Source organism: Heptranchias perlo, chromosome 4 (genome assembly GCF_035084215.1).
Source record: "Heptranchias perlo isolate sHepPer1 chromosome 4, sHepPer1.hap1, whole genome shotgun sequence".
In the NCBI taxonomy this organism is placed as follows: domain Eukaryota; kingdom Metazoa; phylum Chordata; class Chondrichthyes; order Hexanchiformes; family Hexanchidae; genus Heptranchias; species Heptranchias perlo.
Window position 1 is genome coordinate 66,598,588 of NC_090328.1, and position 27,795 is coordinate 66,626,382.

The following is a 27,795-nucleotide window of genomic DNA, read 5'->3' on the forward strand; positions in this document are numbered from 1 at the left end:
ACACTGCGTCCCACTCATCCATCATCCCATCCTCACTCACCTGCATTGGCTCCCTGTTCCCCAGTGCATTAGAATTAAAATCCTACCCATATCATAATCCCTCCATGGCCTTGCCTCACTCTATCGCTATAGTTTCCTCCAGCCCCACATCCTCTTCTGAATGCTCTGTTCCTCTGACTACATCCTCTATTGCATTCCTCCCTCTCTTTGCCCCACCATTGGTGGAAGAACTTTCAGCCACCTGACATCTACTCTCTGGAATTCCTTCCCTAAAGTCCCCAACCTTTAAAAACCCCCTCAAAGCCCATCTCTTTGACCAGGTTTTAGGCCAATCCGTTCCCCCCCCCCCACTTTCCCTGGCTCTGTATTTGCTTAAAAATTGTTAAATCTCTAACTTCTTCCAGTTCTGACGAAAGGTCATCGATCTGAAACGTTAACCCTGTTTCTCTCTCCACAGGTGCCTTTTCTTAAAACACCTGTAAGGAGACACTGGATCTAGCAAAAGTGCCCCCTTTTAGTGGGGCACAACTAATAAACCCCAGATCATAAAAATGACAAAGGGAACTTAACAAATTAAATAATAATGTTGTTGCTAGTATCCACTAGGCACTCCAGTCCCTGCGGCGCCCACCGGTCATGGAAGGCTTCAAGTGTACCAGCAGACACCACATGCTCCTTCTCCAGGGCCACCTGGACACGGACAAAACAGCGGAAGAGAGGCAGGCAGGCAGCCAAAGCGACCACCCCACAAGCCGTGTCCAATCTGGACATGTGGATGGCCACTTTGGTCAGGCCCAGGAGCAGATCCACGAGGAGATCCAACGACTTGCCCACCCCACCCCACCCTCTGCACCGGGTGGCCAAAGATCAGGAGCGCGGGACTGAAGTGGAGCCAGAAGTTAAGGAGCAACCCCTTCAGTCTCCACAGATGCTGCCTGTTTTTATTTCAGATTTCCCACACCTATTTGTGAAGGGCCCTCCCTGGGCCATGAGCCCTTTAAACTGAGGGCGGGTGAAGCCAGCAGCGCCCCCTGTGGTCGGTGCAGGTAAAGGCAGGGGCTGTGACCCGGAAGTAGAGGACTGCCTCTCCTCCTCCTCTGACACAGTGTGGAGCCGGTCCAGAGATGGCGGCTTTGCTGGAGGATGGAGAGGTGCTGGACTCGGAGTCCGACTCGGAGATGACAACCGGCGCCGAGCAGCAGGTAGCGCGAAGGGAATGGGACCGGGCGGGGTTGTAAGTGCCTGGGGTGGGCCGTGGTCTGGTGGAGTCATTGTGGCGGGAGAGGGGGTCGGTGTCACCGTCACCCCCGTCAGGTCGCCTCACTACAGTACGAGCGCGGCCTGTCCCGGAGCCCCCGCGGTGAGGGGGGGGGGGGTGTGTGGAGGAGGGCCCCCGCGGTGAGGAGTGGAGGGGCCCCCGCGGTGAGGAGGTGGAGGAGCCCCCGCGGTGAGGAGTGGAGGGGCCCCCGCGGTGAGGGGGGTGGAGGGGCCCCCGCGGTGAGGAGGAGGGGTGGGGGGTGTGGAGGAGGGCCCCCGCGGTGAGGGGGGTGGAGGGGCCCCCGCGGTGAACTAGTATTTCATGAGGGGGTGAGCGGCCTTCAGGCATCAGCACCGCGCCCGGCGGCTCTCGATTTGTGTGTTTCACGTTTTTGTGAGACACGCACCGACTCACATTGCGGCTGATGAATGTCTGCATTGGCCCGAACAAGCGCATTCCCTGTCCTCTTCCTCATCCCACAACAAGTGTTAGGGGCTGAAATTATTACTTGTGCTTTAGTAGATTTCTGCAGTGAAATTACTAAATGAGTCCAGATGTAGTGCAGTCCTGATGGAGTGCAGCACTGTCAGATGTACTATCTTTTGGCTAAGACTTTAAACCGAGGCCCAGTCTGCCTGTTCAGGTGGACATAAAAGATCACATGGCCCTATTCAAAAGAGAACAGGGTTAGAACTAAGATATAGGAGTAGGCCATGTGGCCCTTCTGCCATTTAATAAGATCACGGCTGATCATCTACCTCAACTTCACTTTCCTGACCTATCCCCATATCCCTTGATTTCCTTAGTGTCCAAAAATCAATGATCTCAATCTTGAATGTACTCAATGACTGAGCGTCCACAGCCCTTTGGGGTAGAGAATTCTAAAGATTCACAACCCTCTGAGTGAAGAAATTCCTCCTCATCGTCTTAAATGGGCAACCCCTTATCCTGAGACTATGCTCCCTAGTTCAAGACTCTTCAGCCAGGGGAAACAACCTGTCAGCATATATCCTGTCAAGCCCCCTCAGAATCTTGTATGTTTCAATTAGATCACCTCTCATTCTTCTAAACTACAGAGAGTATAGGCCCACTCAATCTCTCCTCATGGGACAACCCTCTCATCCCAGGAATTAATCTAGTGGACCTTTGTTGCACTGCCTCTAAGGCAAGTATATCCTTCCTTAGATATGAAGACCAAAACTGTGCATGGTACTCCAGGTGAGGTCTCACCAAAGCCGTGTACAATTGTTGTAAAACTTCCTTACTCTTGTACTCCAACCCCCTTGCAGTTAAGGCCAACATGCCATTTGCCTACCTAATTGCTTGCTAACTTTTTGTGTTTCTTGTACGAGGACACCCAGATCTCTCTGAACACCAACGTTTAATAGTTTCTCATCATTTAAAAAACACTCTGTTTTTCTATTCTTCCTACCAAAGTGAATAACCTCACATTTCCATACATTATAACCCATCTGCCACCTTCTTGTCCACTCACTTAACCTGTCTATATTCCTTTGCAGATTCTGTGTCCTCCTCACAGCTTACTTTCCCACCTAGCTTTGTAGCACCAGCAAACTTGGATACAATACACTCTGTCCCTTTTATCTAAGTCATTAATATAGATTGTAAATAGCTGAGGCCCAAGCACTGACCTGTGCGGCAGCCCACTAGTTACAGCCTGCCAACCTGAAAATGACCTGTTTATCCTTACTCTCTGTTTTCTGTCTGTTAACCAATCTGCTATCCATGCTAATATATTACCCCCAACCCCATGAACCCTTATCTAGGAGTTCTCCTGGTGACCTGGCCAACATTCAGTCCTCAATCAATACCACCAAAACAGATTAGCTGGGCACATCTTATTTGGTGTATATGAATCCTTGCTGGTAATTTAGCTGATGTGGTTACCAACATAACCAGTGATTTTAGGATATCTTGGGAATGTGGAAGGTGCCTTATAACTAGAATGTTCACATTTTCAAACAATTAGCTTTTCTTCTAAAAGTGCAAATTTCAAAATCTTTATTCAGTTAAAATTTATACTTTTTTCTAAAACAGATGGGAAATGTGCGAGAAAATGCAGAATACTAATTACACATCAAAGTAGCTTTTGTCCTATAGATTTCAGAAAGTTCAGCACATTTTGGCTGTTGCTCTGGACCCCCACTTCTATTTCCCTTTTTTCTTTACCACTCCCAGCACCTCCCCACCTCCTGTCATCATGTCTCCTTTCATTTCTCCCCTCTCGGGTACTCTGCGCCCCCCCCCCACCCCCCAAATCCCTACTCCAACCCTTCACCACTCCTCAATCTTCCTACTCTCCTGTCTCCATCCCAGGCTTGATTCTCTCTTGAATAAGCCTTTAGCTTCACTCTGTGCCTCTCTTCGAATCCTCCAAAGAGTCCATCGAGGCACTTATCGCTGCCTCCTTACGAGCAGCAACCTCCACTGCCCCATCCCACTCTCTCATCAACCTTTCTGCCCAGCATGCCCACTGCGGGCTAATCTTGCCAATCTCCTTCCTGTCCCATTCACCCCTCCCAGCACTGACCCTGTGGACTCTGCCAGCGGATCAGTTATCACCACCCTCTCCGCATCTCCCTCCAGAAATTCTGTTCACTTGTGAACAAGGCCTTTGCCAGCCATGAGCTTATTGTAGATGATTGCATCGACATCATGGCCTTGCCTGGCTTTTCTTTCCACCACTTGCCCTGCCCAGACTGCCACGGTGGTTGTGTCCCTTATTAGCACATCACACTACTGTCCTCCTACTGTTCCAGCATCATCTCCTTTGACCACCTTGCTTTGTTCCACCCCTCTTGCCTTCTTTAAAATCGTCATTCTCTACCGCCCACTCAAGTACCATGCTAAGTTTCTCACAGAGATGTCTTCACTGCTTTCCTCACTCAGCCTCTGCACCAAATGACTTCTCATCCTTGGTGATTTCAACCTCCATCTCAACTTATCGTGCCCTCTCTCCTGAGTTCATTCCCTCCTATCCTCCCTTAATCTCTCCCTTCACATAAACTTGCCTACCCATGTTCACAGCCACCCCCTCGACCTTGCCATCTCAGGTGGCCCCTCTACTCCCATCATGACAATTACAGATAAGGCCATCTCTGATCACTTCTTTGTATCCCTCTCCACTTACATCCCCTTTCCCCCTCCCAGCCCCACTTCCCTCTGTGTCTGCCCTGGGAAAAAACTCTTCCCCCAAGTCATTTACAACCACACATTCAAATTCCCAACTATCTAGTCTTTGGCCCTACATTCACCATGACATTTCTGCAGCTCAGTCTGCTAAATCACACCCTCACCTCCACCTTTGATACCCTTGTCCTCATTAAAACCATCACTCTCTCTCACCCTATCTCCGCTCCTTAAGTCCAAGGGACGCAGACTTGAGCGTTTATAGTGGACTACTGGCTTAGCCATTCATCGCCAGATCTGGCTGAACCACATAAAAGACTATCTGGTCCTGCTCCTGCTCTCTGCCAAAACTGTTCACTACTCCAGGATCATCCTGGAATGAAAAGATAACCTCTGCTTCTCTTCAATACAGACTTCTCCCCTGCCCCCTCCACCTCCACCACCAAGTGTGAGGAGCTCATGGACTACTTTGTCACTAAGATTGAGACCATCCATTCAGCTGCCTTTGCCGCTTCCCTCCCTTCCCCATGTCCACCAAGCCAAACTTCCCCTACGGTTCCCCCCTGCTCTAGCCCTGAACTCCCATCTCTCTAGTTTCTCTCCTATCTCCCCTCGTGCCCTCTCCAAGCTCATATTGTCCATGAGACCTTCCTCCTGGTCCCACCACTCTACTGACTGCCCAACTTCCTTTTCTGGCCCCTATGTTAACTGATATTAACAGTTCCCTCTCCTCAGGTACTGTCTCCTTGCCCTTCAAATCTGCCGCCATCACCCCCCTCCTCAAAAAACTCACCCTTGACCTCTCCGTCCTTGCAAACTACTGCCCCATCTCCAACCTCCCTTTTCTCACCAAAGTTCTGGAATGTGTTGTTACCTCCCAAATCCATGCCCATCTTTGCAGCAACTCCATGTTTGAATCCCTCCAATCAGGTTTCCGCCCCGCCACAGGTCTGAAATGGCCCTTTATCCATAGAACCGTAGAAAAGATACAGTACAGAAGGGGGCCATTCGGCCCATCGTGTCTGCGCCGGCTCGCAGAACAATCAGGTGCCCATTCTAATCCCACCTTCCAGCACCTGGTCTGTAGCCCTGCAGCTTACAGCACTTTAGGTGCAGGTCCAGGTACTTTTTAAAAGAGTTGAGGGTCCCTGCCTCTACCACCAATTTGGGCAGCGAATTCCATACACCCACTACCCTCTGGGTAAAAAAAATTTCCTCATGTCCCTTCTAATCCTTCTGCCAATCAGCTTAAATCTATGTCCTCTAGTTCTTGAACTCTCCACTAGGGGAAACAGGTACTCCCTGTCTACTTTATCTGGGGCCCCTCATAATTTTGTACACCTCAATCAAGTCACCCCTCAGCCTCCTCTGCTTCAAGGAAAACAATCCCAGCCTATCCAATCTCTCCTCGTAGCTGCAATTTTCAAGCCCTGGCAACATTCTTGTAAATCTTCTCTGCACTCTCTCCAGAGCAATTACATCCTTCCTGTAATGTGGTGACCAGAACTGCGCACAATACTCCAGCTGTGGCCTTACCAGCGTTTTATACAGTTCCATCGTTACATCCCTGCTTATCAAGGTCACAAATAACATCATATGTGACTGTGGCCATGGTAAACTATCCATCCTCATCCTTCTTGACCTGTCTCCAGCCTTTGACATGGCTGACCACACTATCCTCCTCCAACATCTCTCCTCTGTTGTCCAGCTGGGTGGGACTGCGCTCGCCTGGTACCATTCTTATCTATCCAGTCGTAGCCAGAGAATCACCTGCAATGGCTTCTTTTCCTGCTCCTGCACCGATACCACTGGAGTCCCCCAAGAATCTTTTCTTGGCCGCCTCCTATTTCTCATCTACATTCTACCCTTTGGCGGCATCATCCAAGAACACATCAGGTTCCACACGTACGCTGATGACACCCAGCTCGACCTTACCACCACCTCTCTCGACCCCTCCACTGCCTCTGATTTGTCACGCTGCTTGTCCCACATCCAGTATTGGATGAGCAGAAATTTCCTCCAATTAAATATTGGGAAGACCGAAGCCATTGTCCTCGTTCCCTGCTACCCATTCTGTCCCTCTCCCCGGCCACTGTCTGAGGCTGAACCAGACCGCTCGCAACTGGCATCCTATTTGACCCTGAGCTGAGCTTCCGACTCCCATATCTATCCATCACCAAAACTGCCTACTTCACCTCTAACATCGCCCGTCTTTGCCACTGTTCATCTGCTGCTGAAACCTTCATCCACACCTTTGTTACCTCTAGACTCAGCTATTCAAATGCTCTCCTAGCCAGCCTCCCATCTTGCACCCTCTGTAAACTTGAGCTCATCCTAAACTCTGCTGCCTGTGTCCTAATTCGCACCCAGTCACATTCATCCATCACCCCTGTGCTCATTGGCTCCTGGTCTGGCAATGCCTCGATTTTAAAATTCTCATCCTTGTTTTCAAATTCCTCCATGGCCTTGCCCCTCCCTATCTCTGTAACCTCTTCCAGCCCTACAACGCACAGATCTCTGCGCTCCTCCAATTCTGGCCACTTGTGCATCTCCAATTTTCATCACTCCAACATTGGCGACCGTGCCATCACCAGCGTAGGCCATAGGAATTCCCTCTCTACCTCTCCACCTTTTTAAGATGCTCCTTAAAAACTGCCTTTTTGACCAAGCTTTTGGCCATCTGTCCTAATATCTCCTTATCTGGCTTGGTATCATATTTTGTTTGGTAATGCTTCTGTGAAGCACCTTGGGACGTTTTACTACGTTAAAGGTGTTCTATAAATGCAAGTTGTTACTGAGACTGCACAAAAAAAATTCAGCTTGGTTACAGCACTGGATTAAAAATATCAAGTTCCAAGCCCAGACTTTTGAGGCTGAGGTCTTCGTATAAAAACTTTAATGATGACATTAAAAGCCACAAAGACAATTTAAGGGATAAATGTAATCTTGTGAATGAATGTATTAAAATTTTGTTAAAATCTTTACTTTGAACGTGGAAATTTCAGTTACTGAAGGGGAAAAAAAACCAGTGGACAAAAAAAAATGCAGAAAGCATTTTGAGCAATTTGTGGGAACCCAGCAGCTAGATTGGAACTTGCCACTCTTATTGCACATTGGCATTATGAATGTGGATGTAGGAATTTATAAGTGGAGGATTAAGGTTGACACTGTGGGGGGGGGGGGGGGGGGGGGATAAAATGTGACAATAGGAAGTGATCACTCCCATGATTTCATTTCTTTATTTTCCAAAGCACTAATTATTGTCACTAAACTGATTGTCATGTCCATACTTACTAACTATTGTACTTCATTGACAGAACCAACAACCTGCTATTCCCAACTACTCTGCAACACCCTTTAGCACACAAAATAATATTCGGGCTCATCCATCTTCATTTGATTTGAGCAGTCGCTACCGAACCACAGCATCTGACAACTCAAGTGAAGACAGTGATCATGACTCTGATGAAGAGGAAAGACTCTTGTGGCGAAAGAAACGTCAGAAGTATTCACACAATGGGAACAATCTACCTTTAAAACCTCCAGTCATGCCTTTTGGCCCAGTTGGAGATGGTTTTACAGGGACTGGAAATTCTGTCAAAGCAGGAGGTCGCAAAGTTAACAATATTTGGGGCTCAGTGTTGCAGGAGCAGAATCAAGATGCTGTGGCAACAGAGCTAGGGATTCTGGGAATGGAAGGCAACATTGACATGAATTCTCGGCAGTCCGAGACTTATAATTATGCACTGGCAAAGAAGATGATGGAAAAGCAGCGCCAGAAGGAGGAGGAAGAGGAAATGTCTAAATTAGAAACAGAATTGGATGAATATGTACAGGAGGGAAAAAGCAGTAAAAGCCAGGCAGAGTGTAACCAAGGCAACCTCAAGCGAAAAAGGCCTGTCAAAGAGAGGTTGGGGGAAAGGCTTGAAATGGACTATAAGGGCAAATGTGATATTAAAGAAGATGATAGTCCAAATAAGATTTCAGATGAAATAGCTCACAGGTTAGTATGTGCTTTTTACTGTTATTTCAGATAATCAGTATTTAGTATATCACAAGTGAAAGTTATGCTGCAGTGGTAGTGGTAATGTCATTTGCAGTTTGAATCCCCTTCATGTATGGCCCTCAGCAAACTTGCCTCTGCTCACTCTGCCTCAGCCTGTGTGTTGTGCCCAGCTGTGAAATGGTCATCAAACTGGGATTCAGTGCTGTTAATTCTCCAATTCTTGCTCTTTGGCAAAAGAAGTCAAAACGATGCTGAAAGAAGACATGGCTATCCGAGCTATCAAGCAGCATGTGAAGTGGGCTATTAAAATGTAATTGGTCCTGCGGTTTTATTTTTTCCCTATGTTGAAATACCTTGCCTCCATGTGTCAACTGCCCATTGTGCCATGATTGAAATCACTTTTATGCACATGCTTTTTGTTTTCAGTCCAGGCCATGCTGGAGCACCTGTGGGCTTTTATGACATTGCTGCTCTTGAGCTGGCTGGTAGGAGGCATGTGATGGCCTAGAGATGGCTGCTTTGTTTTTCCTCCTCCTGCCCCCACAAGACTTGGATCAGAAATGTGATTGCATATCTCTTCTGCCGTACTGCCAACACTCCCAACATACTGTGCTCTTCCTAGTGTTGTACGTGTTTTTGTGCCCTTAAACTCCAAGGAATGGAATAAAGCAAATATATGACTTTGTCAATAGAAACTAAGTGGTTTTGGCTTGACATCAACACAAACTGTAATGTAACTTGGGAGTAGATTTAGTTGGATCAAATTCTATCTGACCGATTGAGACCACCTTGAGGATATTGTGTCTCACCTCTTCAGCTTTGCAGTAGCAGCTGCATTATAACTGCAAGTGGTAAACAAGAGCTTGAAGTTTCTAGGCAGCTATGCTGCTTGGGAACCTTTGCAATTTTTTTTTCTTTTAATTGTTTCATGTTGTTAGATAACTAGCCTTTGGCTCTTGGACATATTAACAAATTTAACCAGCATTTGGACACTGATGTGTACAGGATCATGAGCTGTTTTGTCTCACATTGTGTTGCAGAGCCATTGTTGTAAGCAGGTACCAGCGTCTGTAGTACAGCTGCTCCATTATATTTAAGTCAATAACCTGAGTAACTAGAAGTGTGAGGGGCATTATGCAGCTGTGGTTTGTATACCACCATCTGCATTCATTGGGTGTGCTTCCAAGTAACTAGAGGTTATTTACCTATGATCAATATTTCAAGAGTGGTCTGTTGAGATTTCCACACATTTAACTGAAATCTGAAACAGCTCATTGTTCATATTGTGGTGACCCTCTTCCCTTCATCCCTCCCACCCATTTCCCGTACCACTAGTTCAAGTGACTCAATCAATGATGAAAGCACTAAGAAGCCATATTCATATGATTGGGATAAAGGGAGCTGATGATATGATTGAAATCTGTTTGTTGCACAGAGACAGTGGGGATTGGTAAGCAGTGGTACGATGGTGTATGGGACTTTGTGCACTTGTAAATGTTGTGAAAGCAAAATAAAAAGCAGGCTTAGATAGTGGGTTTCCAGAAGTTAGATGCACAATGCACATTAAGTGCCACTGTAAACTGCAAGGTGGAAACTTAGTGCATTTTTGTTTATTGAGAAACCAAGATGAAGTTGAAGCATTGACAATAGTAATTCCAATAAAATGAAGACAAAGTTTGTGTCTGAGAGAAATGCACAAAACTAGAGGCGTAAAGGAGTTTGCCTGTCGGGTGACAGGCTTTTCCTTGTTCTCGCTGTCCAGCAGTTTGCAAGAGGATCAATATTCAAGACGGACCTGGGCTTTATGGACACAGTTTTTAAGGGGAAAAGTGTTCAACTGAGTGTCTTGAATTCAGCTTTAGCAATGGTGGAGATGAGAGAGTTTCATTTGATGTTGAAGATAGTGAGGCTAAGAATGTCTACAGATGAAATAAAACTAAGGGTGAAGGCAGCAAATGTAAGGTACAGTATGTATCAGACCAGTGAGAAATATGAAGAAACTGTCTTGACTTGAGAAAACTAGTTTTTTCATTGTCCAATCTAGGGACATGGAGGTGGTTCAGATATAGTGATGGTCAATAATTATAGCTCTGCCTTTTTATATTGCCACTGATGCAGTTCAAGGACCATTTACCAATGATGTAGATTTTTTTTTAACCTACTTAAATCTTGGGGAATGAATAGGGCAACGTACCCTAGCATTTCACCTAGTACGTAAATTAATGTGAGAAAGAAAGAACTTGCCTTTGTATAGAGCCTTTCATGACCAAAGCGCTTTACAACCAACGAAGAGTTTTTTTTAAAGTGTAGTCACTGTTGCAGGAAACGCGGCAACCAAATTGCACACAGGAAGATCCCACAAACAGCAATGAAATAAATGACCAGATAATTTGTTTTGGTGATGTTGGTTGAGTGATAAATATTGGCCAGGACACTGGGAGAACTCCCCTGCTCTTCAAATAGTGCCATGGGATCTTATATGCCACCTGAGGGGGCAGATGGGGCCTCAGTTTAATGTGTCATCTGAAAGGCGGTACCTCCAGCAGTGTAGCTTTCTCTCAGTACTGCTATGAAGTGCTGGCCTAGATTATGCTCAAGCCTCTGGAGTGGGACTTGAACTGTTGATTTTCTGACTCGGGTGAGAATGCTATCACTGAGCCAAGGCCAACACATTAGTTTGGAATAAACTACCAATGTGTAATTTTATAATTTGTGCTTTGAGCTCTAGTGGTTATGGCACTGGATTAGCAACCCAGAGTGTTCAAATCCCACTGTGGCAAGTTGTGAAACTGAATTTAATAAATCTGATCATTTGTGGACTGACGGTTGGCAGATTATTATTAAAAACTCAACTGGTTCAAAGGGAACCTAACACCCCGAACATGGTCTGGCCTACATTTGACTCCACTCCCAAACAATTTGGTTGACTTGATACCCTCTGAGGTAGCTAGTTGTAAAAACAATTCTTACAAAGAAGAGCAAGAGGAACTAGAGATAAATATGGCCTTAACAGTGTCATCCACATTCTGAAAACAAAGAAAATCTATATTGGCTGATTCAGTGGAGCTTCTCAGTCTATAGGCTTCCAATTGGTGTTTTTAAAAAAATTATTTCATGGGATGTGGGCGTCACTGGCAAGGCCAGCATTTATTGCCCATCCCAAATTTCCCTTCAGAAGGTGGTGGTGAGCCACCTTCTTGAACCACTGCAGTCCGTGTGGTGAAGGTTTTCCCACAGTGCTGTTAGGAAGGGAGTTCCAGGATTTTGACCCGGTGACAATGAAGGAACGGCGATATATTTCCAAGTCGGGATGGTGTGTGACTTGGAGGGGAACGTGCAGGTGGTGTTGTTCCCATGTGCCTGCTGCCCTTGTCCTTCTAGGTGGTAGCGGTTGTGGGTTTGGGAGGTGCTGTCGAGGAAGCCTTGGCGAGTTGCTGCAGTGCATCCTGTGAATAATACACACTGCAGCCACAGTACGCTGTGGTTCAAGGGGGTGAATGTTTAGGGTGGTGGATGGGATGCCAATCAAACGGGCTGCTTTGTCCTGGATGGTGTCGAGCTTCTTGAATGTTGTTGGATCTGCACTCATCCAGGCAAGTGGAGAGTATTCCATTACACTCCTGACCTGTGCCTTGTAGATGGTGGAAAGGCTTTGGAGAGTCAGGAGGTGAGTCACTCGCCGCAGAATACCCAGCCTCTGACCTGCTCTCGTAGCCACTGTATTTATATGGCTGGTCCAGTTAAGTTTCTGGTCAATGGTGACCCCCAGGATGTTGATGGTGGGGGATTCGGCGATGGTAATGCCGTTGAATGTCAAGGTGGTTAGACTCTCTCTTGTTGGAGATGGTCATTGCCTGGCACTTGTCTGGCGCAAATGTTACTTGCCTCTTATCAGCCCAAGTCTGGATGTTGTCCAGGTCTTGCTGCATGCGGGCACGGACTGCTTCATTATTTGAGGGGTTGCGAATGGAACTGAACACTGTGCAATCATCAGTGAACATCCCCATTTCTGACCTAATGATGGAGGGAAGGTCCTTGATGAAGCAGCTTAAGATGGTTGGGCCTAGGACTCTGCCCTGAGGAACTCCTGGGGCTGAGACGATTGGCTTCCAACAACCACTACCATCTTCCTTTGTGCTAGATATGACTCCAGCCACTGGAGAGTTTTCCCCCTGATTCCCATTGACTTCAATTTTACTAGGGCCCCTTGGTGCCACACTTGGTCAAATGCTGCCTTGATGTCAAGGGCAGTCACTCTCACCTCTGGAATTCAGCTCTTTTGTCCACGTTTGGACCAAGGCTGTAATGTGGTCTGGAGCCGAGTGGTTCCGGCGGAACCCAAACAGCATTGGTGAGCAGGTTATTGATGAGTAAGTGCCACTTGATAGCACTGTCGACGACGCCTTCCATCACTTTGATGATTGAGAGTGGGCTGATGGGGCGGTAATTGGCTGGATTGGATTTGTCCTGCTTTTTGTGGACAGGACATACCTGGGCAATTTTAACATAGAAAATAGGAGCCTTCAGGCCTTCATGACTGATCGTCTAACTCAGTATCCTGTTCCCGCTTTTTCCCCATATCCCTTGATCCCTTTAGCATTAAGAAATATATCTATCTCCTTCTTGAATACATCTAATGACTTGGCCTCCACTGCCTTCTGTGGTAGAGAATTCCACAGGTTCACCACCCTCTGAGTGAAGAAATTTCTTCTCATCTCTGTTCTAAATGGCATACCCCATATCCTGAGACTGTGACCCCTGGTTCTGGACTCCCCAGCCATCGGGAACATCCTCCCTGCGTCTAGTCCTGTTAGAATTTTATATGTTTCGATGAGGTCACCTCTCATTCTTCTAAACTCTAGTGAATATAGGCCTAGTCGACCCAATCTCTCCTCATACGTCAGTCCTGCCATCCCAGGAATCAGTCTGGTAAACCTTTGTTGCACTCCCTCCGTGGCAAAGACGTCCTTCCTCAGATAAGGAGACCAAAACTGTACACAATACTCCAGATGTGGTCTCACCAAGGCCCTGTATAACTGCAGTAAGACATCCCTGCTCCTGTACTCACATCCTCTTGCAATGAAGGCCAACATACCATTCGCCTTCCTAACTGCTTGCTGCACCTGAATGCTCGCTTTCAGCGACTGGTGTACAAAGACACCCAGGTCTTGTTGCACCTCCGCTTTTCCTAATCTATCACCATTCAGATAATAATGTGTCTTTGTTTTTACAACCAAAGTGGATAACCTCACATTTATCCACATTATACTGCATCTGCCATGTTCTTGCCCACTCACCCAACTTGTCTAAATCATATTGGAGCCTCTTTGCATCCTCCTCACAGCTCACATTCCATCTCAGCTTTGTGTCGCCTGCAAACTTGGAAATGTTACATTTAGTTCCCTCATCCAAATCATTGATCTATATTGTGAATAGCTGGGGCCCAAGCACTGATCCCTGCGGTACCCCACTAGTCACTGCCTGCCACCTGGAAAAAGGTCCGTTTACTCCTACTTTCTGTTTCCTGTCTGTCAACCAATTCTCAATCCATGCCAGTATATTCCCCCCCCCCCCCACCCCAATCCCTCATGTGCTTTAATTTTGCACACTAACCTCTTGTGTGGGACCTTATCAAAAGCCTTCTGAAAAATCCACATATGCCACATCCACTGGTTCTCCCCTATCTATTCTAGTTACATCCTCAAACTCCAGTAGATTTGTTAAGCATGATTTCCCTTTCATAAACCCATGTTGACTGTCCAATCCCATTAATGCCCTCCAAAGGTTCTGTTATTACATCTTTTATAATAGACTCCAGCATTCCTCACTACGGATGTTAGGCTAACTGGTCTGTAATTCCCTGTTTTTTCTCTCCCTTTTTTAAATAGTGGGGTTACATTTGCCACCCTCCAATCTGTAGGAACTGTTCCAAGATTCTATAGACTCTGGAAGATGATCACCAATGCATCCACTATTTCCGGGGCCACTTCCTTTAGTACTCTGGGATGTAGATTATCAGGCCCTGGGGATTTGTCAGCCTTTCGCCCCATTAATTTCCCTAGCATTTTTTATACGAATACTGGTTTCTTTCAGTTCTTCCCTCTCACTAGACCCTTGGTTCCCTAACATTTCTGGGAGGTTATTTGTGTCCTCCTTTGTGAGGACAGAACCAAAGTATGTGTTTAATTGTTCTGCCATTTCTTTGTTCCCCATTATAATTTCCCCCATTTCTGACTGTAAGGGACCTACATTTGTCTTCACTAATCTTTTTCTCCTGACATATTTATAGAAACTTTTACAGTCAGTTTACTCTCATACTCTATTTTTCCCCTCTTAATCAATCTCTTTGTCTTCCTTTGCTGAATTCTGAACTGCTCTCAATTCTCAGGCTTGCCACTTTTTCTGGCAATTTTATGTGTCTCCTATTTGGATCTAATACTATCCCTAATTTATTTTGTAAGCCACTGTTGAGCCATCTTTCCTGTTTTATTTTTGCACCAGACAGGAATGAATAATTGTTGTAATTCTTGCACACGTTCTCTAAATATTAGCCATTGCCTATCCACCGTCATCCCTTTTAGTAAAGTTCCTCAATCTACCATAGCCAACTCGCACCTCATACTTTCGTAATTTCCTTCATTTAGATTCAGGACTCTAGTTTCGGATTCAACTACTTCGCTCTCCATCTTAATGAGGAATTCTATCATGTTATGGTTGCTCTTCCTTAAGGGGCCCCGCACAACAAGATTGTTAATTAATCCTTTCTCATTGCACAATACCCAGTCTAGGATCGCCTGTTCTCTAGTTGGTTCCTCAACATATTGGTCTAGAAATCCATCACGTACACACTACAGGAATTCCTCCCCCACAGTATTATTGCTAATTTGGTTTGACCAATCTATATGTAGATTAAAGTCACCCATGATTATAGTTGTACCCTTCTTGCATGCATCTCTAATTTCCTGTTTAATGCTCTCCCCTACATCTCCACTACTGTTTGGGGGCCTATAGACAACCCCCACCAACATTTTCTGCCCCTTGGTGTTTCTTAGCTCCACCCATACAGATTCCACATCGTGATTTTTACGAGCCAATATCCTTCCTCCCTATTGCATTGATTTCCTCCTTTACTAACAACGCTACCCCACCTCCTTTCCCTTTTTGCCTGTCCTTCCTAAATATTGAATACCCCGGATGTTCAGTTCCCATCCTTGGTCATCCTGCAGCCATGTCTCCGTAATCGCAACTGTATCATACCCGTTAATATCTATCTGTGCTGTTAATTCATCTAGCTTATTGCGAATGCTCCGTGCATTAAGACACAATGCCTTTAGATTTGTCTTTTTAAAATTGCTAGTCATCTTAGTATTATTTTGCACTACGGCCCTATTTGTTTTTCGCCCATGTTTTCTCTTCCTTCCACTATTGCTTCTTCCCTTTCTGTCTTTTGTTTCTATCCTTGTTTCCCCCTCCTCTGTCTCCCTGCTCAGGTTCCCATCCCCCTGCCATTCTAGTTTAAACCTTCCCCAACAGCACCAACAAACACCCCTGCGAGGTCCCACCTTCCCCAGAACCAGTCCCAATGTCCCAGGAATCTGAATCCCTCCCTTCTACACCATCCCTGCAGCCACCTGTTCCTATACTCACTAGCATGTGGCACTGGTAGTAATCGTGAGATCACTACCTTTTGAGGTCCTGCTTTTTAATTTATCTCCTAACTCCTTAAATTCCCCTTGCAGGACTTCATCCCTTTTTTTACCTATGTTGTTGGTACCGATATGGACCACGAGTACTGGCTGTTCACCCTCCCCTTCCAGAATGCCCTGCAGCCGCTCTATGACATCCTTGAACCTAGCACCAGGGAGGCAATATACCATCCTGGAGTCATGTTTGTGCCGCAGAAACGCCTATCTGTTCCCCTTACAATTGAATCCCCTATCACTATAGCCCTGCCACTCTTATTCTTCCCCTCCTGTGCAGCAGAGCCACCCATGGTGCCACAAACTTGGCTCTTGCTGTTTTCCCCTGATCAGCCATCTCCACCAACAGTATCTAAAGCAGTATATCTGTTTGAGAGGGAGATGGCCCCAGAGGATTCCTGCTGTACCTGCCTAGTCCTTTCACTCTGCCTGGCGGTCACCCATTTCCTTTCTGCCTGCGTAATCTTTACCTGCGATGTGACCACCTCACTGAACGTGCTATCCATGATAATCTCAGCATCATGGATGCTCCACCGTAAATCCACCCGCAGCTCCAGCTCCGAAATGCAGTTAGCCAGTAGCTGCAGCTGGACACACTTCCTGCACACATGGTCGCCAGGGACATCTGTAGTGCAGGAGGAGCATATCACGGGTGCGAGCTCTGCTGCCATGACTTGCCTTAGACTTATACTGCGCTCACCTCTTGGACCTTTTTCCACATTGTCAGGTAGATGCCAGTGTTGTAGCTGTACTGGAACAGTTTGGCTAGAGGCACGGCTCGTTCTGGAGCACAAGTCTTCAGCACTACAGCCGGGATGTTGTCGGGGCCCATAGCCTTTGCTGTATCCAGTGCACTCAGCCGTTTCTTGATATCATGTGGAGTGAATCGAATTGGCTGAAGACTGGCTTCTGTGATGGTGGAGATGTCGGGAGGAGGCCGAGACGGATCATCCACTCGGCACTTCTGGCTGAAGATGATTGCAAACGCTTCAGCCTTGCCTTTTGCACTCACGTGCTGGACTCCGCCATCATTGAGAATGGGGATGTTTACAGAGCCTTCTCCTCCCGTTAGTTGTTTAATTGTCCACCACCATTCACGACTGGGTGTGGCAGGGCTGCAGAGCTTTGATCCGATCCGTTGGTTGTGGAATCGCTTAGCTCTGTCTATAGCATGTTGCTTCCGCTGTTTAGCATGCACGTAGTCCTGAGTTGTAGCTTCACCAGGTTGGCACCTCATTTTTAGGTACGCCTGGTGCTGCTCCTGGCATGCTCTTCTACACTCCTCATTGAACCAGGGTTGATCCCCTGGCTTGTTGGTAATGGTAGAGTGAGGAATATGCCGGGCCATGAGGTTACAGATTGTGCTGGAATACAATTCTGCTGCTGATGGCCCACAGCGCCTCATGGATGCCCAGTTTTGAGCTGCTAGATCTGTTCTGAATCTATCCCATTTAGCATGGTGATAATGCCACACAACACGTTGGATGATGTCCTCGGTGCGAAGACGGGACTTCATCGCCTCAAGTGGTCACTCCTACCAATACTGTCATGGACAGATGCATCTGCGACAGATAGATTGGCGAGGACGAGGTCGAGTAGGTTTTTCCCTCGTGTTGGTTTGCTCACCACCTGCCGCAGGCCCAGTCTGGCAGCTATGTCCTTCAGGACTCGGCCAGTAGTGGTGCTACTGAGCCACTCTTGCTGATGGACATTGAAGTCTCCCACCCAGAGTACATTCTGTGCCCTTGCTACCCTCAATGCTTCCATCCACGTGGTGCTCAACGTGGAGGAGGACTGATTCATCAGGTGATGGAGGACGGTAGGTGGTAATCAGCAGGAGGTTTGCTTGCCCATGTTTGACCTGACGCCATGAGATTTCATGGGGTCTGGAGTCAATGTTGAGGAGTCCCAGGGCCATTCCCTCCTGACTGTATATCACTGTACCGCCACCTCCGGTGGGTCTGTCCTGCCGGTGAGACAGGACGTACCCAGGGATGGTGATGGAAGAAATTGGGGCGTTGGCTGAAAGGTATTATTCTGTGAGTATGGCTATGTCAGGCTGTTGCTTGACTAGTCTGTGGGACAGCTCTCCCAATTTTGGCACAAGTCCCCAGATGTTTGTGAGGAGGACTTTGCAGGGTCAGTTGGGCTTGGTTTGCCTTTGTCGTGTCCAGTGCCTAGTGGTCCGTCCGGTTTTATTCTTATGACTTTATTTAGTGAGATTTTACAACTGAGTGGCTTGCTGGGCCAATTCAGAGGGCAGTTAAGAATCAACCACATTGCTGTGGGTCTGGAGTCACATATCGGCCAGACCGGGAAAGGATGGCAGATTTCCCCTTCCTTATAGGGCATTAGTGAACCAGATGGGTTTTTATGATGGGTTTCATGGCCACCATTACTGATAGTTTTTTTAAAATTCCAGATTTTTATTTAATTAATTGAATTTAAATTCCCCAGCTGCCGTGTCGGGATTTGAACTCATGACTCTGGTGGAGATTATTAGTCCTGGTCTCTAGATTACTAGTCCAGTAACATAACCAATATTCTGCAATAGCCCTGGTGTGTGACACTGCAAGTACAAATACATGGTTGTATGCAGATGACTGATGCAACAAACAATTCAGCTCCAGTTTATTTTGTTGTAGTTTTGAATTGCACTTCTCATGAAACCTGCCCCTAAGATTAGCAGAGTACAGAATTTGGAAAATTTGGAGGCTAGATTCAGGCAGCTATTGGGTTCCAATGTTGAATTTTAAGCCCAACTTCAAGCAACATGATATTTGGACTTCTCTAAATGTTGTTTTGGTCAGCCAGGTTTCTGATATGTATGAAACCTATCACTGTACTTGAGAGTTTCCAAGCAACTGAAAAATCCACATAAGTAGAGGCTTTCTTTGCATGTTGTGGGGTGGACACTCCACTTCCTTAAGCCTAGAGCATTTGAGTGCAGATTGGCAAAGGCTTGGGGCTCTTCACTAGGGCATTGGCTCACAGGTTTGTCTGGAGCTTAATGAGAAGACACACAGTTCCAATTAATGAGGCTGACTGGTCAATCAACACTGCTGTAGCGTACTCCGGATCTGCTTGGTTTCAATATTGGATTAAAGTAGGCCATAGGGAATTGAATCTCTTCCAATTTGTTGATGGGTATGTCATCTTGGAGCTAATTTGGGTCCAAAAAATCTGCTCACCTCCTCACCAACAAGGATAGTCATTCGGTTGACACACATACATACACAATCTGGGTCTGTGTAAATTATCCAGATCTTTTCATCCGTCTGAAATGGGCCCATTGTTCCATGACCGATTCCCTTTTATGTAAATTATAATATTTCACAAGCTCAAGGGAAAAATGTGATGACCGCTAAATAAACATTAAAGGAATGTTGCGGATGAGCAGTCTGTTTGAAGGATAGTCTTTTTTTTCTTACGTGTGCTCTGCTTTTTCTTTTTCTTTTAATGTTAAGAATTACTTGGCTAGCATTACATGTGGAGTCAAATGGAAATGACCAACCGTGGAAAGTTACATATCAAACATCAGACTAGAATTTCACTGCATGCACCATCAAATACAATTAAGATATTGTTTGGAATGCCATGCAGGAGTGACTTTAGGATTGATGCAGAAAGTTTTGTGCTGACTTGAATAGGGTGAAGAGAAGATTGAGCATTGGCAGACTGTTGATTTTATGTAACCGTGAAGGTCAGGTAAATTGTATTTCTCTTCTAATCCCATAATGCATTTTCAAGATGGCATTAATTTCGGGTACACAATTGATTCAGCTGCTGAAATATGTTTTTGCATGAATATTATTGACAAAACCTATTTGCTTCAGATTTTTTAAATACTACTTCACTAGCCCAGACTTTGTCATGCCAGTCTCCAGAAGCTTTCCTGGATTTTCTTCAGTCTTGATAGTTTTATAAAATTGGGAAATATTCACAGCTATGCCAGCAGCTACTTGCATATCTGTGCTGTTCATCATGTACAGCAACAATTCTGAAAGTGCTTTACTTTAACGAGAAAAGGCAGTGGATATGGAGCAAGAAGAAAAAGAAGAGGATTAGGGATGGAGCTGAAGACAAAATTGGTGAGAAGTTTTGAGGAAATTTTGAAAACAATGCAGAAGGTGGCTAGGCATAGGAACATCCAGAGGACAGATGTGCTGTGGCTGAAAATTGCTTAGTGGGCTCAGTGGTCCAGCAGAGGGAGTGAGGGACAAGGAGTAACCTGGTGTTAGAAGTGAAGAGTGCATGTTGGAACATGATGTGGAGATGCCGGTGATGGACTGGGGTTGACAATTGTAAACAATTTTACAACACCAAGTTATAGTCCAGCAATTTTATTTTAAATTCACAAGCTTTCGGAGGCTTCCTCCTTCCTCAGGTGAACGTTGTTGGAAATGAAATCCTCGAAATGAAATCGCATTTATACATCACAGAACAATGCTTGGTGATTACAGACAGTTTTTTCAACTGCCCGTTGCCAAGGCAATCAGTGTGCAGACAGACAGGTGTTACCTGCAAGGTCTCCGAATATACAAATCACCAAAAAAAAAGAAAAAAAAAGAGATAGAGAGGTAGAAACATAGAAAAGACAGCAACTGACCAGTTATATTAAAAACAGATAACATTTGTTCGCTGGTGGGGTAACGTGTAGCGTGACATGAACCCAAGACCCCGGTTGAGGCCGTCCTCATGGGTGCGGAACTTGGCTATCAATTTCTGCTCGACGATTTTGCGTTGTCGTGTGTCTCGAAGGCCGCCTTGGAGTACGCTTACCCGAAGGTCGGTGGCTGAATGTCCTTGACTGCTGAAGTGTTCCCCGACTGGGAGGGAACCCTCCTGTTTGGTGATTGTTGCGCGGTGTCCGTTCATCCGTTGTCGCAGCGTCTGCATGGTCTCGCCAATGTACCATGCTCTGGGGCATCCTTTCCTGCAACGTATGAGGTAGACAACGTTGGCCGAGTCACAGGAGTATGAACCATGCACCTGGTCGGTGGTGTCCTCTCGTGTGATGGACACCACCGACCAGGTGCATGGTTCATACTCCTGTGACTCGGCCAACGTTGTCTACCTCATACGTTGCAGGAAAGGATGCCCCAGAGCATGGTACATTGGCGAGACCATGCAGACGCTGCGACAACGGATGAACGGACACCGCGCAACAATCACCAAACAGGAGGGTTCCCTCCCAGTCGGGGAACACTTCAGCAGTCAAGGACATTCAGCCACCGACCTTCGGGTAAGCGTACTCCAAGGCGGCCTTCGAGACACACGACAACGCAAAATCGTCGAGCAGAAATTGATAGCCAAGTTCCGCACCCATGAGGACGGCCTCAACCGGGGTCTTGGGTTCATGTCACGCTACACGTTACCCCACCAGCGAACAAATGTTATCTGTTTTTAATATAACGGGTCAGTTGCTGTCTTTTCTATGTTTCTACCTCTCTATCTCTTTTTTTTTCTTTTTTTTTGGTGATTTGTATATTCGGAGACCTTGCAGGTAACACCTGTCTGTCTGCACACTGATTGCCTTGGCAACGGGCAGTTGAAAAAACTGTCTGTAATCACCAAGCATTGTTCTGTGATGTATAAATGCGATTTCATTTCGAGGATTTCATTTCCAACAACGTTCACCTGAGGAAGGAGGAAGCCTCCGAAAGCTTGTGAATTTAAAATAAAATTGCTGGACTATAACTTGGTGTTGTAAAATTGTTTACAATTGTTGGAACATGGAGGCTGGTATAGGTTGATGTAGTAGAATGGGGTGAGGACAAGAATTTTGAAGTCAACTAACTAGTGCATAGGGTGTCAGTGGAACTTGGAGAATGTGGGGGTGCCGTGATCAATTCAGGCTTTTTATTTGCAAAAGTTTTGTGATCCTTTTAACTTTTTGTAAAAATGTAAAATATATGATTGTAGGGTGTTTGCAGCTTTTGTGATTGGTCCACGTTAAACATGTGATACTATTACATCTGGAGAATTGATTCCAGAAAAACACACCTGCCATATTACTCCTGACCTCATCTGCATACTTCTCCCTCATAATATGCCCCCCCCCCCCCCCCTCCAGACTCTCCTTTCTGAAAGGCCTCAGCTCTTGTCTCAAACTTTCTTCCTTCCCTATGCACCTGTTCACTCCATGGCCTTCACTCTTTTGGTTCCTGAGAAATGCCAGAGGAGGTACACCAATTGGCCAATATTTAATTCTTGTATTTACCAGAGTTTTCTCTTGGAAAAGAGAGAAGAGTAGTCTTAATATTAGAGCTTATCTTATGAAACTTCTATATGTTGGCCTAGAGTTTCATTTCTTCCATAGAAAATGATTTTAAAAAGAAATATATATATATATATATATTTCTTTTTAAAATTAGTAAGGAGATATATATAATCTTTGACCTTAAATCAAGATAATGCAGTTTAGGGAATACTATTAGTTGCTAACGGTGAAGCTGTATAAATCTGTTATGAAATATGTGATGTAGAAAGCTTTACTAAAATTTGAATTTTAATATTTCAGGCTCCGAGAGCCAAAAACTGATCTGGTTCATAGAGTTGTGAAAGCTATCGGAAGAAAGAAAGCAATAGAACTCTTGATTCAAACGGCTGAGATAGAACAGAACGGTGGACTCATGATTGTTGTAAGTAACACTTTTTCCATTTCTTTAAAAAAGAATGAATGTATGCTCCAACAACGACTCGCCAACTTTATCCATTGAGTAACTGAACCATATTCACCAGGAAAATCCCAGGCTCAATCTTTGCTCAATTAGCTGATCTCAGCTGAGCCAATGATGGGAATGTTATAATTGGCTTCTGCACTCCTGGGTTAGGAAGAGGAAATGTGGCCAGGGTTTCCCTCAACTGTTGTTGGATTTGTGTGTGTCTGTGATAACACAGGGTGAGGAGAGCGATGGGCTTGGCTATGAAGCCTCCTGGAATCAAGTAACTTGGTAACACTCAAATCTCATGAATAATGGCTGCTTGTGTAAGGTACTGAAGAGCTTTTGGTGCCTCAGGAACCATACTCCAGCAACGAGTCAGCAGGATCACTGGGGAGAGAGGTACAGAGGAAAGAAAAGACTACAGTAATTAGATTAGCTGAGCAAGGGTGATCGATTACACCTGTCTTGCTGCAAACTCTGATGCAATAGGTTAGCTTCAGCAATTAATATTGTAGCCATTATGCACATGAAGTAATGACTTGTCAAAAGCAAACTACTGTGGATGCTGGAAATCTGAAATAAAAAAACAGAAAATGCTGGAAATACTCAGCAAGTCAGGCAGCATCTGTGGAAAAAGAGTTAATGTTACAGGTCAATGACCTTTTGTCAGATCTGGAAAAAGTTAAAGATTTAACAGTTTTTAAGCAAGTACAGAACTGGGGTGGGGGAGAGGGGGAAGGAAAGAACAAAAGGGAATGGTGATATGATAGGGTGGAGGGCAGGCGTGATGCTGCCTCACTTGCTGAGTATTTCCAGCATTTTCTGTTTTTATATAAGTAACAACTTGTATTTGCTTCCCTGCACAACAGCTTAGCATGACTTTCCAACAACAGCAACTTGTATTTATATAGTGCCTTCAACATAGTAAAATGTTCCAAGGTGCTTGGTGTCGAGGTTGAATATAGATTTTATTCCCCTCTTTCTTCACTTCTCCTCCTCCAACACTGACTAATCCATGTTTCAGTGGGCATGCTACTTAGCACCGTACTGGTCAACTGAGCATTTAAATGTTCTCGTGAAGAAAACTCTTCTTTCAAATAGCAGTGCTGGATCTACCACAGGATATCGCTAAAGCACATTAAACATGCCCATGGTATGGTTTCTACAGGTGTGCCGGTGGATAATTAATAAATGCTGTATCTGAAAATCATAATGCATTTATATTGTCAGTAAGGTTGTAATGCTATTTCCTGAGTGGACTGGGTCATTTTATGTCCTTAAACATGGCAATTTTGGTGCATTTCAGACACCCAACGTTTTAAAAAAAAATTGAAATTAGTTCTTTCTTCGTGGTGGTGGGGGGGGGGGGGGAGAGGAGAAGAGAGAGGGGGCGAAATGGCCTGAAGAGTGCCACACATGCAAATAACCACGTGCTTAGGTAGTTTCAATAGTTCCACAAATGTAGATTTCTTTATGAGCCACATGATTATACAGCACATGACACCTTTTGATAGTGGTTTGATGCATGTTATGGCAAGAAGCCAGCAAAATTATACAGATAAAACCAGGTATTTTGTATTTCATGTCTGGAAATGTGCCAAAGAAGATGAGATATTTTGGTACATTTGCAGAAAGACAAAATGAGCTGATTCAAATTCTGACTGAGCTCTTGAATGTTCATTAAAGGATATCCTCAAACATTACTGATCGTTAAAAAAATTTAAAATGTTTCTTGTGTGAGCTGATAAGTGCATGGGAAATGAGGTAAAATTGGCAAATTATGAGTTAGGTTTCATGTTTTACTGAAGGTGGTTTTCAACAAGAATAACCTTTTATAAAGACTTTTTTGCAAACTGATTTCCCAATGTATTATACACAATGAATTGCAGATTTGAGTGCTGGGTGAACATCACTGTACAGTTATATTTTATGCTAGTTGATTTGTGGCATTGCATGTGGTAAATTGGAGAATATATAACGCAACTGTCTCTCCTCATGTTGATGTTTTTCTGTCTCTTTCCCCTTCTGTGTCTCTTTCTCATCCCCTTGACTCTTTCTATGCTTCTCTCTCTCTCTCTCTCTCTCTCTCTCGAGTGGGAGTTGGTGGGTGCTATGGTATTTTAGAAAGAGCTAGCAGCGGCTGAAGGCTGTATTTGGGGTGGGGTTGTGTGGAAAAGTAGCCCTCGGCGGTTCTCTTCCCCAAACCATTTAGACTTTTTTCTTATCCCCCTTCCCCCCCAAACACCCCCTCACTTCCAACATGTTCCCTAACCCATCATTGTTTCACAATCTTTCCTTTTCTACCACCCATTCACTGCAATCACTACCTGTACCGTTTCCCCTTTGAACTACTTAGTAACTTCAGTCTCCTCCCCTGCCCATTGTTCTGCTGTCACTTGCCTCACTCTTAATCCTCCATCCACTTTCTTCCTCAACACTGCAGATGGTAAGAGACCAGGGGGCCTCCACCCTTTACCTGTGTTCCTTCTCCCCTTACCTTTCTTCCTTCTCCTGTCTGCCTCTTTCCCTCAGACTGTTTGCTTTCAAAATTCAACTTAAACTGCTTTATTCCACAGATTTTTTTTTAACGATTCAATCCAAGCTTCACCTCTTCTAGAGTTAACTCGGTCCGCCTTTGTAGAGATTGAAAAAAAATACATGTGCAGAAGGCATTGGTATCCGGTTCAGGTCACGAGGCTTCCATTGTTGCACCTCCAGGCCCCACTATCCTACAAGTAGATATAGGGCAGTGTGAGGCAACTCCATGAAGGAAAGATGCTCAGATTGACGTCGCTGAACCCACAAAGATATCTGTGGCCTCCTGACTTTCCAAGAAGAAATTTTTAGAAGAAAAAAAGGGTGGTCAAGGTGGGATTGAGAGATTAAACTTGGCATAGAGATGGGCTGGATCTCCTAGTTTATAATGCTTGAAGTGTTCTGTAAAGGGAGTTTTAAGGTTACACTAATACCTGATAGAAGTGTTATAGCTTCATACCCAGGGAGAGGTGAAATATTTCTGTGCCTTAAAAGATTTGCAGCTACAGGTCTGCCTCCAGGTTTCCATTGGAGGTAGAGGCAAAAAGGGAGAGTGATTGTGTGTGTGAGAGAGAGAGAGAGAGAGAGAGAGAGAGAGGCATATCTAGGGAGTATGAATGCATGTCAAAGGAGACAGGAAAGGAAACATTTGCAGAGTGCGCAAAAGTCTGAGACAGATGTACTGAAGAAACAAGAAAAGTGTGAACCTAACAGGAGAGGGTGCGGCAAAGAATTAGTGGGAAACGAGCAGAGACACAGTTACAGGAAGAGAAACACTTTTTCTCCACGAACAATGCCACAGATGTTTTTAAAATATTTTTTTCTTCACAGGATGGCAGTCGCAGAAGAACACCTGGTGGAGTTTACCTGCAATTGTTGAAGAATACACCAAGTATCACCCAAGACCAGCTAAAGGTTAAAGTTCAAACATTTGAGTAATGAATTTAAATATCAAATATTACTATGTAGTATGGTCACTTTTTGTCTATAAATTTACCAGACGTTGGCATTAATAGAAGCGGTAGGGCAGTTGTAGATGAAATGAGACTGTCCTTTGCTTCTCTTTCTTTGCCCTGACTCAATCATTAACTGCTGTGCATTTTGTGACACAGGTGTACTGATCAGAAATTTCCAAGTTTGCTCCCTTGTATATGTTAACTAATCTCAGCTGGGGCAAGTGGGAACACCACATTTTGCTTCAGAGTTTCTAAGCTATGGAGAGAAAGAAAATCAGGAAGTTCCTGCTCACTATATGGGAATGCCTGCTGGAGGTGCACATTTGTATCATAGTATAATACAGCACAGAAGGAGGCCATTCAGTCCATCGTGCCTGTGCCAGCTATTTGGTAGATCTGTCCAATTAGTCCCACTCCTCTGCACTTTCCCCATAACCCTGTAAATTTTTTCCCATCAAGTATTTATCAAATTCCCATTTGAAAGTTATTGTTGAATCTGCTGCCATTGCCCTTTCAAGCAATGTATTCCAGATCATCATAACTTGCGAAGTTTTAAAAAAAAATGTTTCCTCATGTCTCCTCTGGTTCTTTTGCCAATCACCTTAAATCTGTGTCTGATCCTTCTGCCACTGGAAACCATTTCTCCTTATTTACTCTATCAAAACCATTCATGATTTTGAACACCTCTATGAAATCTTCTCTGTTCTGAGGAGAACTTTCTGTTCCCCTGACTCTTGCCTTCTGTGCATAGCTGTGTTAGACCATGCATTTTGTGACAATGTTTATCAATATTTATTTTTCATGTAGCTAAAAGGCTGCAATCATATTGAGTATCTGAGTCAGAAAAAGTCTCTTGCTTTCAATCAACAGGAAATATTTTATGATGAAAATCAAAGGGAATATAATTGCAAAAAAGCAGCCAAAAAAAGAAGGCGACACATCATTGGGAAAAAAATGAAACAAGCTATTAAGGAGCTCAACCTACAAGTAGATGATGATGCTTCACGAGAGACTTTCGCTAGCGACACAAATGATGCTTTGGCTTCTGTTGAGGATACGGAAGAAGTTCACATGGAGAAGCCAACGTTAGATCCAGAAGATGCAATTGAACTTGACAATAGTAATGATCTGGAAATCTTTTGAAAAGCTTGCATAATTTAAAAGCACTGAAATACTATAAAACAAATGTAACATATCTCTGTATTGATGATCTCAGATTGAAATTTTCAGTTGAAATATGTGTGCAACATCTAAATCTTAGTTTTCATTTTAAATCCTAATGTTAGTTTGTTAACTTGTGAATTAATGCTTTCACTACTTCAATCAAACAACATGAATTGTCAGTTAACTTTGTTATGCTCATATAACAGTATTGTTAAGGATATAGGGTAAAGTAATGTATTCAGATCAGCAAATGAAGATTACAACTGCTCATTTCCCTTGTTTGATACTTATCTATTGTAATTCTCCACCAATTCAGTCAACTTTTTTTTTACTTCATTAAATGCAAATATTCTTTGCA

General features: G+C 44.7%; 1 protein-coding gene across 2 annotated transcripts; it reads left to right on the forward strand.

Annotated features, from left to right (window-relative positions):
* The first annotated feature begins 1,078 nt into the window (after positions 1–1,078).
* Positions 1,079–27,795, forward strand: phax (phosphorylated adaptor for RNA export). Of its 2 annotated transcripts, none has more exons than XM_067983056.1 (5): positions 1,079–1,202; positions 7,726–8,411; positions 22,638–22,758; positions 26,149–26,252; positions 27,144–27,323. In XM_067983056.1, the coding sequence occupies exons 1-5, from the start codon at positions 1,125–1,127 to the stop codon at positions 27,229–27,231; spliced, it is 1,077 nt and encodes a 358-aa protein (XP_067839157.1). In that variant the 5' UTR covers positions 1,079–1,124; the 3' UTR covers positions 27,232–27,323. The 2 variants fall into 2 exon arrangements, with proteins under 2 accessions (XP_067839157.1, XP_067839156.1); XM_067983055.1 differs by having other exon boundaries at positions 1,080–1,202; positions 26,149–26,232; positions 27,144–27,795.

Excerpts from the sequence above, each read along its gene's own strand:
- phax (XM_067983055.1), top strand. The coding sequence starts at position 1,125 with ATGGCGGCTTTGCTGGAGGATGGAGAGGTGCTGGACTCGGAGTCCGAC. Across the intron at positions 1,203-7,725 it reads CAACCGGCGCCGAGCAGCAG|AACCAACAACCTGCTATTCC; the intron begins GTAGCGCGAAGG and ends CTTCATTGACAG. Across the intron at positions 8,412-22,637 it reads TCAGATGAAATAGCTCACAG|GCTCCGAGAGCCAAAAACTG; the intron begins GTTAGTATGTGC and ends TTAATATTTCAG.